The sequence below is a fragment of the Bipolaris maydis genome (genome assembly GCF_028858645.1).
Source record: "Bipolaris maydis strain C4 unplaced genomic scaffold PSV08scaffold_15, whole genome shotgun sequence".
Lineage (NCBI taxonomy): Eukaryota > Fungi > Ascomycota > Dothideomycetes > Pleosporales > Pleosporaceae > Bipolaris > Bipolaris maydis.
In genome coordinates, this window is record NW_027093871.1 from 119,812 (window position 1) to 137,001 (window position 17,190).

At 52.8% G+C, this 17,190-nt stretch overlaps 5 protein-coding genes across 5 annotated transcripts; all 5 read left to right on the forward strand.

Annotated features, from left to right (window-relative positions):
• Positions 1-1,337: 1,337 nt before the first annotated feature.
• On the forward strand, positions 1,338-9,140 carry PSV08DRAFT_374154 (protein kinase; the record flags this gene model as incomplete). Its single annotated transcript, XM_014225339.2, has 6 exons — positions 1,338-1,604; positions 1,667-2,358; positions 3,099-4,980; positions 5,619-6,858; positions 6,910-8,951; positions 9,018-9,140. 6 exons carry the CDS (start codon positions 1,338-1,340, stop codon positions 9,138-9,140), a joined length of 6,246 nt encoding a protein of 2,081 aa, XP_014080814.2.
• Positions 9,141-9,232: 92 nt separating this feature from the next.
• On the forward strand, positions 9,233-9,556 carry PSV08DRAFT_15688 (uncharacterized protein). The gene has a single exon (XM_066091834.1). It carries the CDS (start codon positions 9,324-9,326, stop codon positions 9,504-9,506), a length of 183 nt encoding a protein of 60 aa, XP_065948108.1. The 5' UTR covers positions 9,233-9,323; the 3' UTR covers positions 9,507-9,556.
• Positions 9,557-10,273: 717 nt separating this feature from the next.
• PSV08DRAFT_331209 (uncharacterized protein) lies at positions 10,274-10,514 on the forward strand. Its single transcript, XM_014225342.1, has one exon. The coding sequence runs from the start codon at positions 10,290-10,292 to the stop codon at positions 10,464-10,466; it is 177 nt and encodes a 58-aa protein (XP_014080817.1). The 5' UTR covers positions 10,274-10,289; the 3' UTR covers positions 10,467-10,514.
• Positions 10,515-12,978: 2,464 nt separating this feature from the next.
• On the forward strand, positions 12,979-15,391 carry PSV08DRAFT_15691 (alkaline-phosphatase-like protein). Its single transcript, XM_014225344.2, has 2 exons — positions 12,979-13,858; positions 13,934-15,391. The coding sequence occupies exons 1-2, from the start codon at positions 13,067-13,069 to the stop codon at positions 15,011-15,013; spliced, it is 1,872 nt and encodes a 623-aa protein (XP_014080819.1). The 5' UTR covers positions 12,979-13,066; the 3' UTR covers positions 15,014-15,391.
• Positions 15,392-15,580: 189 nt separating this feature from the next.
• On the forward strand, positions 15,581-16,681 carry PSV08DRAFT_209375 (ubiquitin-conjugating enzyme/RWD-like protein). Its single transcript, XM_066092079.1, has 4 exons — positions 15,581-15,800; positions 15,906-15,970; positions 16,059-16,287; positions 16,337-16,681. Exons 1-4 carry the CDS (start codon positions 15,759-15,761, stop codon positions 16,466-16,468), a joined length of 468 nt encoding a protein of 155 aa, XP_065948109.1. The 5' UTR covers positions 15,581-15,758; the 3' UTR covers positions 16,469-16,681.
• Positions 16,682-17,190: the final 509 nt, after the last annotated feature.

The following is a 17,190-nucleotide window of genomic DNA, read 5'->3' on the forward strand; positions in this document are numbered from 1 at the left end:
TGTGTTTTGGGATTACTTTGTTGTTCAAAATGGGTATGTGTGTGCCTTTTGCAACGATGCCAATATAGATTCTAACTCCGTTCTACATAGGCTATTGCTCTTGCACCAGGTCAGATTAGCAGAGCCACAGCTTTACATTGATCCGTGTACTGTCAAGCAAATGTCTGCCATGATTGTACGATGATTGATACGATGATTGCGTATGACGAAAGTTGACAAAGCGCTTTCAAAATTTCAGTGTCAAACATGGTGATCTTGAGATTTTTCATACTGCTCATTGGGAGCGTTTTCTCGGCCAGCCTTGTCATAGTTGAGCTTGGTATGATGTGGTGTATGTGGTGTAGCAGTTACAGTGATTCCGTGGCTGTCTTGACGAAAAAGATGTCAGAGAAATCCAGGCTTACGAATATGTTAGCAAGCAACTAGACAACATGAGCTCTATCGTTCCGATGCTTCCGACTCAACCAAGCCATTGTTGACTGCCGCGATGCTTGTTGGTTTTGTCCAGTTCATGGGCAATTTCATGTACCCACAAAAACACTATCTGTGAGGGAAGAAAATACCCATGTCCAGATCAGAGATAGAGGCATGAGATCGCGATTACCTGAGCATAGCATAAGCCAAGGGGTGGAGAGAGAATATGTTTGTAACTCGTGATGCGCCAGTAGAGTCTGATGCCTAGAGCTCGGAGCAGTCCGTCGGCAGAGGATAAGGCCATTTTCGGTATTCTTCTTCCTCTTTGACCAGAGCTGGAAAAACATGTAGTACAACTTGACCAGCTCACAAAGGGAGTAGTAGTCAGTATACTATATATCCACTGATCACCAGGACTAGGGTCGGTGATATGGATACTTCGGCGGGCCTTTACTAGGCCCGCCCTCTGCAGGCCCGCCCCGCAGCCGCCGGTTCACCAGATATGCAGGCAAGACTGGTCGCCATTGCTGGGTCAGCAGACTGACCAGTGAGGTGGGCCGAAGGCTCTGGGGAAGCAAGGCAAGCGAGTGCAGGCGAGTTGGGCTGAAACGTGGGCTGCGTTTCAGTCGAAGCTTGGTGTTGCTGGCAGCGAGAGCATGGTGGGGCACCGCTCGTTGCCCCTCACTCTCACCGCAGGCCAACTCTCTTTCTGCGAAGACGGAACCGCTGCTGTCTAGTCTACGTAAGTTGCCCTTGCCTTGGTTTATTTATTTGCCCTCGAGCCCATCTAATCTGCTATTTCCATCCAGCAATCCATTCACCTCCCACCCCGACGAGTAAACTGTGTCGAGCATAATCATAGCTAGCCCTCCTACTAGCAACCCCTCGAGCTACGTCAACGACAACACCGCCCCAACGTCGCCATGGTTGAACGTGCGAACCGCCCTTCTGCGCTAAATGCGCCCGCTGCTACTGGTCCTAGTCCCCAGGTCGACACTGTGGGAGAAGGCGGCAGCCAAAAGGTGGTTGCAAGACTGCCGTCTGGAGAGAGTGTTGAGGTGCTGCTCTATGGAGCCACAGTCACCAGCTGGAAGAGCAATGGCGGCCAGACTGAGAACCTGTGGCTGAGCGAAGCTGCTGACTTGACGGGCAAGAAGCCAGTTAGGGGTGGAGTCCCCGTCGTGTTCCCGGTAGGCATATGCATAGCTGAGTTTGGTGGTGACGAGCGACCGTGGCTAACAACTGTCGTCAGGTATTCGGCCCACCACCAAAGGAAGGCCACCCCACGTCTACGCTTCCCCAGCACGGCTTCGCTCGTGGATCGCGATGGGAGTTCATGGGCAAGTCCACAGTCGAAGATGCTCTCGACTCCGACTCGGTCAAGCTTGACTTTGGCCTCGATCGCCAGGCACTCAGTGAAGAATCACGCAAGGCATGGCCCTTCGACTTTGGCCTTGTATACAGCGTCACACTGAGCAAGGATAGCCTACAAGCAGTGCTCACGGTGCGCAACGAGGGTGAGGAGAGCTTCGAGTTCCAATTCCTGCTGCACACGTACTTTAAGGTTCAAGACATTTCCAAGGTCGTGATTACGGGCCTTGCCGGTACGGAGTATATTGACAAGGTCCTCAACGCGTCGATACACACGCAGAGCGATAACCAGCTCAAGATTACGGGTGAGGTCGACCGCGTCTACAAGGACATCAAGCAGGACACGACATCAATTGTCGAAGACGGCAAGCCCCGCTTCGACGTCATTCGCGACAATGTCAAGGATACGGTCACTTGGAACCCGTGGGTTGAAAAGGCAAAGGCCATGGGCGACTTCTCGCCCGATGACGGCTACAAGAACATGGTGTGTGTGGAGGTTGGCGCGGTAAATGGCTGGCAAAAGCTGGAGAAGGGCGAGGTGTGGGAGGGCGGCATGTTGCTCAAGAGCCACCTGTAAGCGGGTAGTAAAGTAATGTCTGGAGCGCTAGGTGGAAAGTCGACCGAGGGATGACAGATGCTCGTTCAGCTAGCCGTAGCAATGAACCACAGAACGTTGAAGAATAACAAAAACAACAAGCAATTGCCGTCCAGCGCCAGGATTGTGATGTCGGTAAGCGGTGTAAAGACAGCGGACCCTAGGCTGAGATAACCCTGGAGGCTCTGGGTGTCTGGCTGGGAGGTCCCTTGCCCACCCGTTCCACACTTTTGACCCCCACCAAAACACGGAAGCTGTCCAAACAACAACACACCATGTCATGACAACAATCAGCGCTATTGGTATCAACCGGTCATGTTCAGCCTAGAAGCCGCTCGCGAAGTCGTTCGCATCCCGCACTGGTACTGCCTTGACTGACGCTCTGAAGCTTCCCATAGCTGTCGTATACATAGCAGTAGTAGCTTCCCCGCATAGTCGCAATAAAGTGGTGCGACGACACATATCAGCGTTTTTCCGCTCAGGGCGATTACGTCGGCCTTCTGTTGACGTAGCGTCAGTCAGACGTGCCTTTACTGCCTGTCTACACCACTGCACGCCCGGCTGCGCTGTCTGGACAAGCAAATCATGTCCCTCATACCCTATGGTCCGGCCGAGTCGCGGGAAATCGTCCTGTAGGTCATTGTCATCCCTCTACATCAATCGACGCACCGAACACCACCACAATCAATAGCCCGGCACTGACACCCTCTGTCTTCAGGCGCCACGGTTCTGCAGTCGTCGTATACGACCAAAACTCGAGGCAGCTCTCCCTCCGTGACGCTTCGCACGCAACCAACATCGACTCCACATCATGTCCCTTTTGTCACCGAGCCTACCGCCCACCCTCGCCACACGGCAGCGACGACAGCGACGAGCATGAACACAATGCGCCGGGCACGTCCACGGACAATGGCTTTGTCAATCCGGCATACTTCCAGATGCTCCGCCGCAGTCAGCCCACATCTGCTGAGACGTCACGACCCCCGTCACCGCATAAACAACTAGCTCCTGCGCCTTCGCGCATGACTGGCTTTGGTGCACCTCCAAGGTCCGAGTTCATAGCAAGCACGCCGGCTCAGCCACAGAGGAGCCAAGGTATATCAGCGCGGGCTTTTAGTCCGAATTATTTCAAGGATTTCTTTATAGAGGAGCGCGAGTTGGGCCGAGGGGGAAAAGGCGTCGTCCTGCTGGTGCAGCACCAGCTCGACGGGGTCAAGCTTGGCAAGTTTGCGTGCAAGCGCGTGCCAGTGGGCGACGACCACGAGTGGCTAGAGAAGGTATTAGTCGAAGTCCAGCTCCTGCAAACCCTATCGCACCAAAACCTGGTATCATACCGACATGTGTGGCTCGAAGACTATCAGATTTCGAGCTTTGGACCGAGCGTGCCATGCGCCTTCATCCTGCAGCAGTACTGTAATGGCGGAGACCTCCACAGCTACATTCTCGATTCGGCGAAAAAATCAGTCACAAAGGAACAGATGAAGGAAAGACTCCGGAGGAGATCAAAAGGTCAGCTGGAAGAACCAGAGAACCTGCATGGGCCGCGTAAGATGCCTTTTGAAGAGATTATTTCTTTTTTCAAGGACATCACATCCGGCCTAAGCCACCTTCATGCAAATGGCTATATTCATCGAGACCTGAAACCAAGTAACTGCCTACTCCACCAGACGGGGCGTAAAATACGAGTCCTGGTCAGTGATTTTGGCGAAGTACAGTCGATGAACACGACGAGAAACTCGACTGGTGCTACTGGAACCATTTCATACTGTGCACCTGAAGTGCTCCGTCAGGAGCAACCAGGGGGCGCATTCGGCAACTTTACCACCAAATCCGACATTTTTTCCCTTGGCATGATTGTTTATTTCATGTGCTTTGGAAGACTGCCGTATCGGAACGCCGACGGCATCGACGAGGACAGCGAAGATCTTGATGAGCTGAGGGCCGAAATCTCGACGTGGACCGGCATAGACGACGAGCAGCGCGTGCGCTCTGACTTGCCTGAGAAGCTGTACAGATCACTCAAACGGCTTCTGGCCCTCGACCCCGACAATCGTCCTGGCGCCGAAGAGATTTTGCAAGTACTCAAGTCACCGCTGGTGTTCGACGAGTACGCTACATATGCCAACTCGCCCGCAGTTGACGAATTCAGCCCTCGCATATCCCGTGCGGACACACCTAGTCCGGCTCCGACACAAGCGAATAAAAAGCGTACCTCGGTCAACTATGCCCGTCCTGGGCGATCGAACCTCAGCGCCACGGTCATGGACCGGTCACCCAGCCCACCAGATACACCGGCGATGCGGAGAGAATCGTCTGGGGATGGAGCCGTCATTCTCAGAAGGAAAGTAGACCTTCGGCCTCCATCATCATCAGCCGAAAGAACTCCGTCGCCGCAGCGGCTCATGTTGCCCCCTCCACCACCAACTGACATTGCGTCAAGATTGTATCGAGCATCCGGGCACCCTGTGGCGCTTGGACTCACAAAAGTGGCTTTGTTTTGTGCAAAGGCGTTTAGTCTCCTTTCGCCCTGTCAGCCGTTTGCGGCCGATGCTCGCGTTCTGTACCCGCTGCTCTGTCTAGCATCGATTGACTTCTTACACGTGAGCTGGGCTGGGCGGCTCATGGGCAGAGACTTCAGTCTGGGTGGGCTAGGCGCGTCACTGGTGCTTTTGCTGGTGCACGTGATTGTGCTGGGAACAACATTGAGGTTAGACAAACTTTGTGAAAGGAGAGGGATGGTCTGGGACGCCCTCTGATGACATGCGGCGCGAGTGCGGACTGGTGCAAGGCATAAGCGGTGGGATTGATTCCAATATGAATATGCATTACTATATCATAGCGGCGAGAAAAAGCAATCAACCAACTTCACTCTGCACATTCTGTCTTCTCGCAGCGCCGTCACGTGCCAGCGCGACGCTGATGACGATGTTACACGCCTTCTTTGGGAGAGGGGCTGGAGGGCCAATCAAAGCCGACTGGGCGTGGGTGGGGCTCGGATGCGTTAGCGTTGTTTTGGTAAACACGCCCTCCCGCTTCATTCATCTGCGACACTGCGTTGCACCTTCCAACACCAACACGCGCCCCCCCTCCCCCCGAGCCGTCTTATTCCCTTGGGCTGGCATTTTTGGACACAACAGCGTGTAGCTTCACTAGTCTTTGCGAAGCATCTCTTCTTGTCCCTATATACGTGTTTCACGACGCGCCTTGATCATCCACAACATCAGCGCTGCCATTGCAGCTTCACACATTGGACATGCAATCTTCTCCTCCCACCAGCGACGGGAAAGCACGCGCAATCCGCGAACTTTCTCGCAGCCTAAGTCACAGCCCAAGAAACATCGAATCACCATCGCCATTGCCAACAGACTCGAATCCCACCCAGCGATCGGGATTCGGCGTCACTGACACATCCCAATTTTGGGACAACCCGGACATTGTCCACTCGACACAGCACAACATTGTAGACGACACAAACACGCTTCCCAAATTCCCCCGCATTCGCTCCACCGCGAAAAAGCAGAGTGCTTGGGCACCCTTCCGCTCCGAGCAGATCCAGCCTGACACATCCATGGTAAACAAGGAGTTCCTCGACTTCGACCACTCCATTTCCGACGAGGAAAGCATGGCTGTAGAGCAAGCACGTGGTGGTAACCGCAGCAACCGCGGCACTCCTAGCAAGATTAGCTCGCCCTTCAACAGCCTCTACGACGTGACACCCCTGACAAACAGGTCGCGTAAATCACACATGGCAGACACAAGCAGCCTTCGACGCGACGCGGCAATTCGACGCGCCTCCCGCAACGACCTCGACACGATATCGCCTCGCCCTTCGAGCAAGCGCAATTCGCCAGCTCTGGCTAAGGAAGACCGTAAGCGCAATTCTCTTTCACAGCTGCACGCCAAGCTGTCTGAAGATGAATCGTCGTTTATGGACCAGCGACCCCCGACAGTCACAATTGATTCCACCAAGAATTCACGTTGGGGCAACCGCAGCCGCCAGGCTTCACTTCAAATTGACGGCAATGCCGATACCCTGCAGAGTAAAGGAACCCCTCGCTCGAGGCAAAACACTACACAAAACGCGACTGGCCAGTCGTTTATTCTTCCAGATCTCCCCAACCTCACCGAGCTGGTCTCTGGTGTCTTTGATGATGGTACCCCAGTTTTCTCCAAGACAACGACTTCACGATCACGTTTTTCTGCCCCACCAAACGGTGGTCGCCGGCCCTCATACTTTCCTGTGGAGGGTGTTCCGATTCCAGACGAGGAAAAGGCCATCTTTTCCGCGCTTCAACAGCTGCAGGAAAAGCTTGCAGAGATGGAGCACGAGCGTGCAGAACAAGAGAAGAAGATTGAAGAGCAGGATCTCGAGTTGATCGAGCTGCGAGCCACAGCACAGGCCCAGGAGAAGCTACGTCGAAGTGACAGCGCGCAGGATTCCGACGCTGGGAAGAATAGCTGGAAGATTGAGAAGACGCGTAAGTGACGCGAAGTCTGGAGATTGACATCAACACTGACTGTTTTTTTAGGGCTCGATGCTACAGTACAAACACTCCGAACTAGGATTGATCGTGCTGACCGAAAAGTTGCTGTTCTGGAAATCGAGAAGAAACGTTTAAACACTGAGAAGGAGAGCATGGCAAACCAGCTCGGTGTGGCTTTCCAGACATGTGAAGAGCTCAAGAATGAAAAGAGTGCCCTAAGCAATGAGAATGAGGAGCTTCGCCAGGAAGTTGAGACACTCCGTTCAGAGAACGAGGCCTTGCGTGATCAGCTCGATCACGACCAATCTCAGCACCGAGAAGAAACTACTCAGCTTCGACGACAGTTCGACCAGGCCGCGAACGCAACTGAGAGGGAAAACGCTAGCCTACATGCTGAATTGGCTCGTGTACGCGCACAGCAAGACGAGAACACTCAGCAACTTAGCCGCAGAGATACAGAATTGCGACGAGTACGCCAGGAGCAAGCTGAATTTGCTCGTCTGAAGTCAGAACACGATTCTCTGAGGTCTCAACTCGCAGAGATCAAGGCTAGGCGGGAAGAGGACGCTCAGCGCTGGGCTCGCTTGGAGTTTTCTCTGCGTAGCAAGGTTGATCGACGTGATGAGACCATCCGACAGTTCCAAGATACTACTCAGGAGCAGACAACTGAGGCTATGCGCTTGGACAACGAGAATCTCCGTATCGAACTTCAGGAGCTCCAGGCACAGCAAGACGAGGAATACGAGCAATGGGCAAGGAGAGAGGCAGAGCTACAGCGAAAGATCCAGTCGCGTGAAAGGGCTATTCGGAGGACTCAGGAGCAAAACGATGGAACCCAAGAGCAATTGCAACGGAGACCCAGCTATCGCCGAGAAGATACGCGCACGCGCATCAAGAACCGTGTCCAGCAGGAAGTTCGCAACAGCAGGCTTGCAAACGAACCTCAGCAAGAAAGCCCACGAAAGTCGTTCACTGCTCATTCAAGGTTCTCAACTCGAAGTTTCTCTGCACCCGTTGTTACCGACAAGCACGCACGTGTAGAAAGCGAGGTCGAGTCAACTACTGACTTGTCTCTTGCGCCTCGTTCAGCCCTTCGTATCTCACGCAACAACCACTCTGCCAGGCAGACCTCAACTATCCAGCCTCCCGCAGATTTGGATCTCACCGAGTTGAGCTACATTGATAAGGATCAGATTGCTCAGCTTCGACGTCGCCTAGAGGAAGATCGAATTGCCAAGCGTGAATCTACTTCAGCAGATGAGGTTACTCGCGAGGACACTGTACGCTCTCAACGCCAGACTCGTGAAGACACCGTCCGGTCAGTCGCCTCGGCTAAGAGCGAACGTCGCCCTTCTCTCGTCCGCAAGTCTTCGCTCAAGGATACCACACAACGCACCAACAATACGCAGTTTGAGGAAGACACGGGCAATTTTTCAAACTTCGATACGGATGGCGATGCTACACAGACGAAGCAGTCTGCTTTCGACGCTTCAATGGTTAGCAACACGAGCCGAAGGCGCCGCAGTGCGCCCACTGAGATGACGTCGGCTTTCATTGTTCCAGACATTAAGCTCAGTACATCAAAGCAGGCAACGACCACTATCAACATGCAACGGACACTTCCCAAGGAGCACGACAACGCCAACTGCACCTACTGCCGCCGCGAAGGATACACCACCGCCACTGATGCTCTCCACGTCCCTAAGCTTGTTCCAGCGTCTGTACGGACTGCGGATGATGCGGACGCCACTCTCCGTCCCGCACAGTCGCCAAAGGAAGCCCTTGCACTTGTAGTAAAGGGAATGAACGATGAGCGCATTCACTTGCACGCTGAACTAGCTGTCCAGCGCGCCCTATTGGAACAGCACGACCCCAGTCTCGGACAGCGCAAGCGTGTTGCAATCAACGAAGCGATCCAGGATCTTCTCCGCCGGATTGACCATCTGGACAAGCAAATTTACCGCCTCCACGATGTGCTTGAGGGCCAACGGGCCGATGATCTGACTGAACAAGATGTTGAGGAGCTCACTGGCCAAATCCGCATCGAGGAAGAAAAGAATGGTCAAAGCGAGAAGAAGGCCAAAAAGGTTACCATCCGTAGCTTTGTGGACGAAGACGAGAGCGTAGAGATTGGTCGAGGTCGCGCAAGCAAGAATGGCGGCGCTCACGATGAGGAAGAGGACGACGATGAGACGCACGAACTTCCTTGGGAAGGATTTGGAGATGACTCTGGTCTCGAGGGTGATGCTAGTTTCTCGGCAATGGCATTCACCTAGGTTGGTTGATTTGTATCGACTAACTTGCCTTGACTTCTTTTTTTTTCTGGTCCCCTTTCAAAGGAAGAGAAAATCGGAACGTTGTTTGAATAGGAATAGGGATTTATCAAGGCGTTGTTTCGGACGTGGTTTTCCACATGGAATCTGGATTAACTCGGACTTTGGGAGGTTTTTGCATTTCAAATGGGTATGGAGGGTGTTATTGGCGTTTATTTTGTCCTGCTTTCCTTACATCCTTTGCTCCATTCATTGTTGAGTCAGGATTTTGTTCTTCCTTCTTTTATCCTTCTAAAAGGGATTCTTCTCTTGTTGTTGGCTTGCTCGGGCTTGTTCCTCTTTTTTTCCCGCGATCTTTTCCCTCTTTGATATCTCAGTAGCTTTTCTACCTTCTTCTTTCCCTTGCTCACAGAGTAGCTTTTTGTAGGCGCCTCGACTCACTTTTTTTTATCTTCTGCTACTCCTGCTTTTATTTTGCGGTTGTTTCAGTAGCGGAGATGTAAAAAAAAAAGTTTGAGTTGGTGGCCTCGGCGCTTGAGAGTTTGAAGAGAGAAAAAGAAGGGGGGAAACCTTGAGATTTCAGAAGAGGTGAAGGGAGGTGGTGGGGAAAGGGAGGAATAAAGAGGTTTTTGCCAGTGGTAGAAGGGAAGAATTGAAGGAGAACGTATGAACATGTTTTTCTTTTCACTTGAATGATGAGATTGTGCAAGTCTGATTTTCTATATGTGACTCGGAATGTGTGTTTTGAAACTTGAGCTTCTTTTTTCACTTGTAGCCTTCTGGATTTATTCGATGTCGTGAGGCAAAAAGGTAAAGTGGGAACAGCAGATGTTTACTTGTGAAGAGCCATGTATCATCGACTTACTTTGTCTTCTCTTTTTCAATGTCATTATTGAAGAAAGGTCAGGAACGAGTTGCTGTTTGTCAATGACTACTACCTAAGTGTTTTTTTGTAAGAGTAAGTAAAAGGTGTGGACAAGACACTCGATACCTGTGAATCTAGCTATCGGCATTGTGGATGCCATATCTTGTTATTTGATCGTACGAGAATGGATATGTAATGTGGTGCCACGCTGGCATGCAGAGCCGGTGTAATATCTTGGTGCATAATAAAACGTTGTCTATAACGCTCTCGATTTTCTGCAGGTTCCCATGACTATGGGCTTGCATGGTATACAAGTAGCGTTTCTAGTACGTGATGATTGGGGGGGTCTTAGTGTGGAACTAAATATCAGACTGAAATCCACGATGCCCACGGCACATGAATGGCCTTGTGTATCGGAGATAGTACTAGATAAGAAGTGCTGCATGTTACTACATGCCACGTGAGGTACGGTGCTGTTTCTTTAGAACGGCCGAACAACAAGGCCATAAGCATGTCTGATCACATCGATGAACAAACATTTCTGAGATCCCAGTGTGTTGTCCTGCTGACACGGCCTTCCCTCCTCGGCTTATCAGCAATACCGGTGAAAGCCGGAGCCTGGGTAGAAGAGACATTGAAAGATGCGGAGCAACGCAGCCCGAATGACTGTGTTGTGCGTGAGTCAGGAAGCGAGTGGTAGCCAATCGGGTAGTAGAAGCACAAGAAGGTATGGGGGACGGCGAAGTCGATGTTCTTCGCTTCGAGGTAGGTGGAGCGAGACGGCGAAGTGGCGATTATCCGCGTTCCGGAGTGGGCAAGATAGGGCTGCTTCCGGGTCATCGCAGTATCGACGGGTCGTCGGGTGCATACTGCGACGACCCGACGGATAGTTATCAAAAGAGCTGCTGGCGATATCCAGGTTTCTTGGCTTGAATGTAGGACACTCAGATCACATGCAGGTCAGTACGCTTCGGAGTGTGCGGCGATTCGTGCGTGGGCGCGTCCGGGTGCAGGGCCTTGTGAGCGTGGCTTGATGTTGCTTTGACATGACCAAGTAATGCTCAGAGGCAAGAATCAAGCAGTTTTGAGTTGTCTAGCGTATGCGGAGATGGGAGATGGTGCAGATGCAGGTATGACTTATTGATGATAATGTTTACTAACAAGATTAACTAGCGTATGTGGGGTTGGCTGTGTTGTTGAAGGAGGCATGATTTCTGTGCCTACTTACAGTAAACAGATCCAGAGCTTATGGAAAGCAATTTGTAACCGTACATTCAATGCAGTTTCGAGTCTTGATATGTGTAGTGGACGTTGTTGTACGTTGAGGTGTAGTAGTGCGCGTATACTACGATTTGTAGACCTTGAGACCTTGAGGCTCTGGAGTCTAGTGCAATCGAACAACAGTTATGACATAACACATGAAGCAGATCGATAAAGCCATCGCCCGGTATCTCCAGTCGGCTTGAGGAGTTTAGTTGACTTATTGGCCCACACCGATTAGCCAGGGAGAGGTCACAAGTTGCGTTAATGCATCAGACTTGTGGCGAGAAAGACAACCATGTCTAGATACGACATATGCGGTCCGAATTATTCCTGCATACCTTTTGCCAAGAAAATGTGGTGACAAAAGAAAAGATACACGGCTGATCACATCCAATTCAGCACATGCTGAATAGCAGTGCGACTAGAAAGAATTGGCGCCAAGGCTCCGCTGGTGCAAGCTGGAAAGCATATTTCAAGTTGAGTGAGAGTTTACAGGTCGATGTACAACCATCGATACACTGTGTGCCTATCTGGTAATAGTGGGGATTGTCTCTTCGGTAGCTAGTCGTCAAAAAGCCGCGTATGGCTGTCGTTGGTGCGGCAGGGTTCTATCGGCAGCTGAGCGTGAGCAAATAGTCTTGATTTGCCAACGCAATGGAAGGTGCTTGTTCTGTCTAGGCGGGTGGAGGGAGACAATGATAGCGATGGAAACTGCAGACTGGCACTGTATGCGTGGCGCTCCGGCCGTTAGCTGGCGCGGGAATGACCGTGTGCTTGCAGGAGTCCTCAGTGCTCGCGTGCCACTTGTGTGGAGCCAGCTCAATGCGACGTCCCGAAGACTCGACCGAAGTATTGGAAAGACGTTTGGAACGGATGGGCTTGTAGGAAAAGAGCAGACGTCCAGGGGGGGGAACTGGGGTAGTTGGTGACGAGCGAATGGGAGGCTGAGGCTGATGGTTAGCGTGCCCAGCCCAACCTACCTCACTCGCTTCCAGATCTTCACGGGGATCCCCATATGTGTGCCCACAGTCCAGGCTTCGACCTACAACTCTTGGCCTTCAGATGGTGCCGGACGAGATGGGCTAGTATGATGTTACCCTGCATACGAAATCTTGCATGCTCACCGTGTCAACCTCGACGTCGATGCACGAGGCTGCTCCATGTGAGCCAGTCGCAGCGGGAGAGTATAGTCGCGGGCGACGGGCACAAATGCAACCACTATTCCACTTGGATCTGATTTGATGGCGGAGATGCTGATAGGCCCTGATATACAGCAATATGGACAGGCGACGCCGAACTCACCGGGCCTGACTACCAAGCGCTCTTTGGACTTTGGGGCATAGACAAGAGTAGTCTCAACGCAGAGAAAAGCATCGTGTTGGCTGGAAAAGCATTGCCCCGCAGGGAAGAGAGGAGGAGGGCCGTTTGGTTCTCTTAGGCGCCGGGATGCAGCGGTGTGGTTGCAATAGCTCACGGCTCGAACGGTGAGGTTGCCATGGCTGGAAGGCGGCTAGCCCGATTCGGCCGCGTGGATTGCGTCGGATTGCGTGACCAGAGCAAGTCACCACCCGCTTTTTTTCTTTGTGAAGTGCGTCAGGGCTGCGCCTTCCCCACAATCCGTGCTGCTTCTGACGCTTAGTCCGGGGCCTCGTGTCGCCCTCACCATCTATAAAGCACCTTCGGTCCTCGCTCTGACCCAAACTTGACCTTACTCTATTATACAAATCCTCTTGCTCGCTGGCTTATATAACTCGGGGAAAGAGGCCAACACTTCTTCTATACATACAATTGATACAACGACATGGCCCCCAGTCTCTTGCTAGATCAAGAATCACCCCCACCTGCCTCTGTTCACCCTGCCAAGCAAACACTCAAAGAGGCCCACGCCCCTGTTGGCGGCGACTTTTCCTTCACTTCTGGTTCTGCCAACAACGGCAATGATACCCATCTTGGAAACGGGGCCAATGGTTTCCTAACGGGCAATGGTGTACCGGGTGGTCAGCAAGGCGGCCACGACTTTATTTCCGCTCAAACCCTTCGTCAACAGTCCGAAAACTATGCATCTCAGAGTCGCATCCTAGGCGACGGCAAACGTCCAAACATTCTGTACATCATGGCTGACCAGATGGCTGCTCCAATGCTAAAGTTCAATGACCCAGAGTCAGTGATCAAGACACCACACCTGGACGAACTCGCTCGGACCGGTGTCAACTTTGCAAGCGCTTACTGCAATTCACCTCTTTGTGCACCATCCAGGTTTACCATGTGCAGCGGTCAACTTCCCTCAAAAATTGGCGGATACGACAATGCTTCCATTCTGGGCCCAGAGGTCCCCACCTATGCTCACTATCTCCGCCGAGAGGGCTACGAGACTGCGCTGGCTGGGAAGATGCACTTTATCGGTCCTGATCAACTCCATGGGTTTGAACACCGACTCACCTCCGACATCTACCCTGGAGACCTGGGCTGGTCCGTAAACTGGGATAAGCCAGAAGAGCGTCAAGAGTGGTACCACAACATGTCGTCAGTCATGCAAGCCGGCCCATGTGTGCGCTCCAACCAACTTGACTACGACGAGGATGTCATGCACAAGGTAAAATTATTCTAGCTTGGCAACGCAATGCAAGACGCAGTAATGCCAGATATCCTTGCTAACATGGCTACTCAGGCTCAACAATACCTCTACGACTATGTCCGATCAGATCCCGAGACTCGCCGGCCGTTTGCTTTAACCATCTCTCTGACGCATCCACACGACCCCTATACCATGATTCAGGAGTATTGGGATAGGTACGAGGGTGTGGATATTCCTCTGCCCAAGGTCGAGATTGCTCAAGCCGACCAAGACACGCATTCGCAGCGACTCCTCAAGACCATTGACCTGTGGGACAACCCAGTACCAGACGAGGCCAAGATCCGCGCCCGGCGTGCATATTTTGCCGCCTGCAGCTTCGTTGATGACCAGGTTGGTAAACTCGTCAAGCTTCTGAAAAATTGCAAGCTAGACAAGGACACAATCATTGTCTTTTCTGGGGACCATGGCGACATGCTTGGTGAGAGGAGCCTGTGGTACAAGATGAGCTGGTATGAGAACAGTTCCAGAGTACCCATGATCATCAATGGCCCCAACATTGCACCCAAGCAAGTCAAGGAGTCAGTGTCTACGATGGATCTGCTGCCAACGTTTGTTGACCTGGCTGGGGCCAAGGTTGATGAACGCCTGCCCCTCGACGGCACCAGTCTATACGAGTACCTGGTGTCTGACAAGCCAGGCAAAGATGAAGTGTTTGGCGAGTACATGGGCGAGGGAACCATCACTCCAACATATATGATTCGTCGCCATGAGTGGAAGTTCACCTTTTCTCTCGCGGACGGGCCACAGCTCTACAATCTTGTCGAAGATCCGCGAGAGCTTCACGATCTTGCAATGTCGACGGAGCCTCACAACCGGAAGGTGCTCGCCAAGTTCGAGGCTGAGGCGCGTGAGAAGTGGGACTTTACCAAGATCCACAACGACGTTCTACTCAGCCAGCGCATGCGTCAGCTTGCTTGCGGTGCGCTGAAGATTGGGCGCAAGGAGTCGTGGGACTACCAGCCCCCATACAACGACCGAGAACGCTTCATCCGGTCGCACATTCCGCTGGATGAGCTGGAGCGGCGTGCTCGGTTCCCGGTAGTGGACTACCTGGGCCGCGAGAAGTCTGCTGCGGCAACCCACCATGGCCTTGCGGGCGCAGCCGGCGAGTGAGGAGACGGATGCCCAGGGATGAGCAGCTTTTCTTATGTCTATCATTTCTTTTTGAAAGCTCTTTTCGGAAGGGGATTTTTCCCGCCCTTTTCTTTTTATTTGGTTGGGGTCACAGCTTCCCGTTGGTCTTGCAAATTAGCGATAAGGGCGTTATGGTTTTACGGATTTTGACGAGAATGTAGGCATGGCGTGGTATTGGGCATTGAGCATGACAAGATTCGGGTTTATGGGGGTATTCATGACGGAGTTTGGCAATATATGATGTATTACTGTAATGTGCATGTACGAGGACACACATATGCAGGAGCGGTGTGCACAGACGGGTGGCAAGGTTAGAGGCAAACACATAGTATAAATGAACCAAAAACAGCGCACAGGTTGCCGGGGAATGTTGTTGAGTGTCGGTGAGAATGGAATTTGGTTGTCATGCAAAAAGGAGGGCGAGGAGGCAGAGGGGAGTGGCGGCGTCAAGATGAAGGTTAAGTGGGTCTGGCGATTGGCCGTCACACGCGAGGTGGCGTTGGGTTGGGGGCAAGACAAGGTGGTGGTCGATTAGCAGCGGAAGGTGCCAGCGACAACTGCCCGCTGCTCGCAACCATCGGTGCAACACAGCAACGCCAATAGCAAAGGTACACGGTGCACACCAACCCCCCAGACTCCTTCTTGATCCCCGCCCTTTTTGTTTCTGCTAGACATATCTTCTTTCTACAACCAAACCGAGCTCGGCTTGTCTATCTGCGCAATAATGTCTACTGCAGCCCGCCGCCGCTTGATGCGCGACTTCAAGGTGCGTAGTGATTGCCCCCCCCCCCCCCCCCCCCTCGGGAGAGGCGCAGGCAACTTACACGACTGCCGGCCATGCATGGTAACTTGAGCTGACAAAGTAGGATAGCGCATGCAGACAGATCCTCCGGCCGGTGTGTCTGCATCCCCGGTTGCTGATAATGTAATGACCTGGTAGGGCTCTCCGCAAGCATGGAGCACACGACACGATGATGTCGACAATGCCATGCCCCCAGGACACTCTGGACTGACAAGTGTGTAGGAACGCAGTCATAATAGGCCCTGCCGACACGCCCTTTGAAGATGGAACGTTCCGCCTGGTCATGCACTTTGAAGAAGCGTACCCCAACAAGCCGCCGGGCGTCAAGTTCATCAGCCAGATGTTCCATCCCAACGTATACGGAACCGGAGAGCTGTGTCTGGACATTCTGCAGAATCGGTGGTCGCCCACGTACGATGTCGCAGCTATCCTGACGAGCATTCAGAGGCGAGTCCATGCTGCAGCACCCTCGAAGACATTGGAGTATGAGTACTGACAAGAGACATAGTCTGCTTAATGACCCCAATACGTCGTCGCCGGCCAACGTCGAAGCATCCAATCTGTACAAGGAGAACCGCAAGGAGTACACCAAGCGCGTACGCGAGACTGTAGAGAAGAGCTGGGAAGACTAGGGCAGCAGTAGGGACATGAAGTTCACGACATGATATGGCATCGTATGGAGTTATGAGGTGCAAGGACGATATCACTTGTGTTAGCCTGGCAGTCTGTGGGCTTTTGCCGGACAGCTGTTCCAGCACGGCGTCTGGTCTGATTTTCTGGGTGATTTGGGCAAGTTTGGCTAGGTAGTCGAATATACGAGCACTCCCTTTTGTCTTGTCCTCGATGACGGCTGTGTGTTGCAGCTATGGCGGGTCTGTTGGTGGGTTGCTAATGCAGGACCTGGTAACATAAGCGCCCTGGGCACAGCCAGGCGGCCCAAGGGTGTGCAGCAAGGGGAGAAGCGAGAGGGAATTGGAAGCCTGTCAGCAGGGACTTGGATGCGTTCTTGGACATGTATGTGCTACTTGGTTACCTCACTCGGCCCAGCCTGTGTGGCCCGAGACGTGTGCTATGACCAGTCGAGAGACAGCGGGACCTGCGTCAGAGCCGTTGGCTGCGGGGAGGAAAGCAGTCCCGCTACGGGAATTGCAGGCCCTTGGCCGCAGCACCACACGCCCACGCCTGGCCTGCAAGCTCAACAGCGCCCAAAGCAACAATAAACATCAACACCGCCATATCTCGCCACCCACTCACACACGCTCTCTCGCACCCGTGCCTCGAGCGCCGATAGGCTGGGATCCCTTGCTCCGCCCAGCAGGATCAACTTGTTGCCGTTTCATCGGCTCCCCTTAAC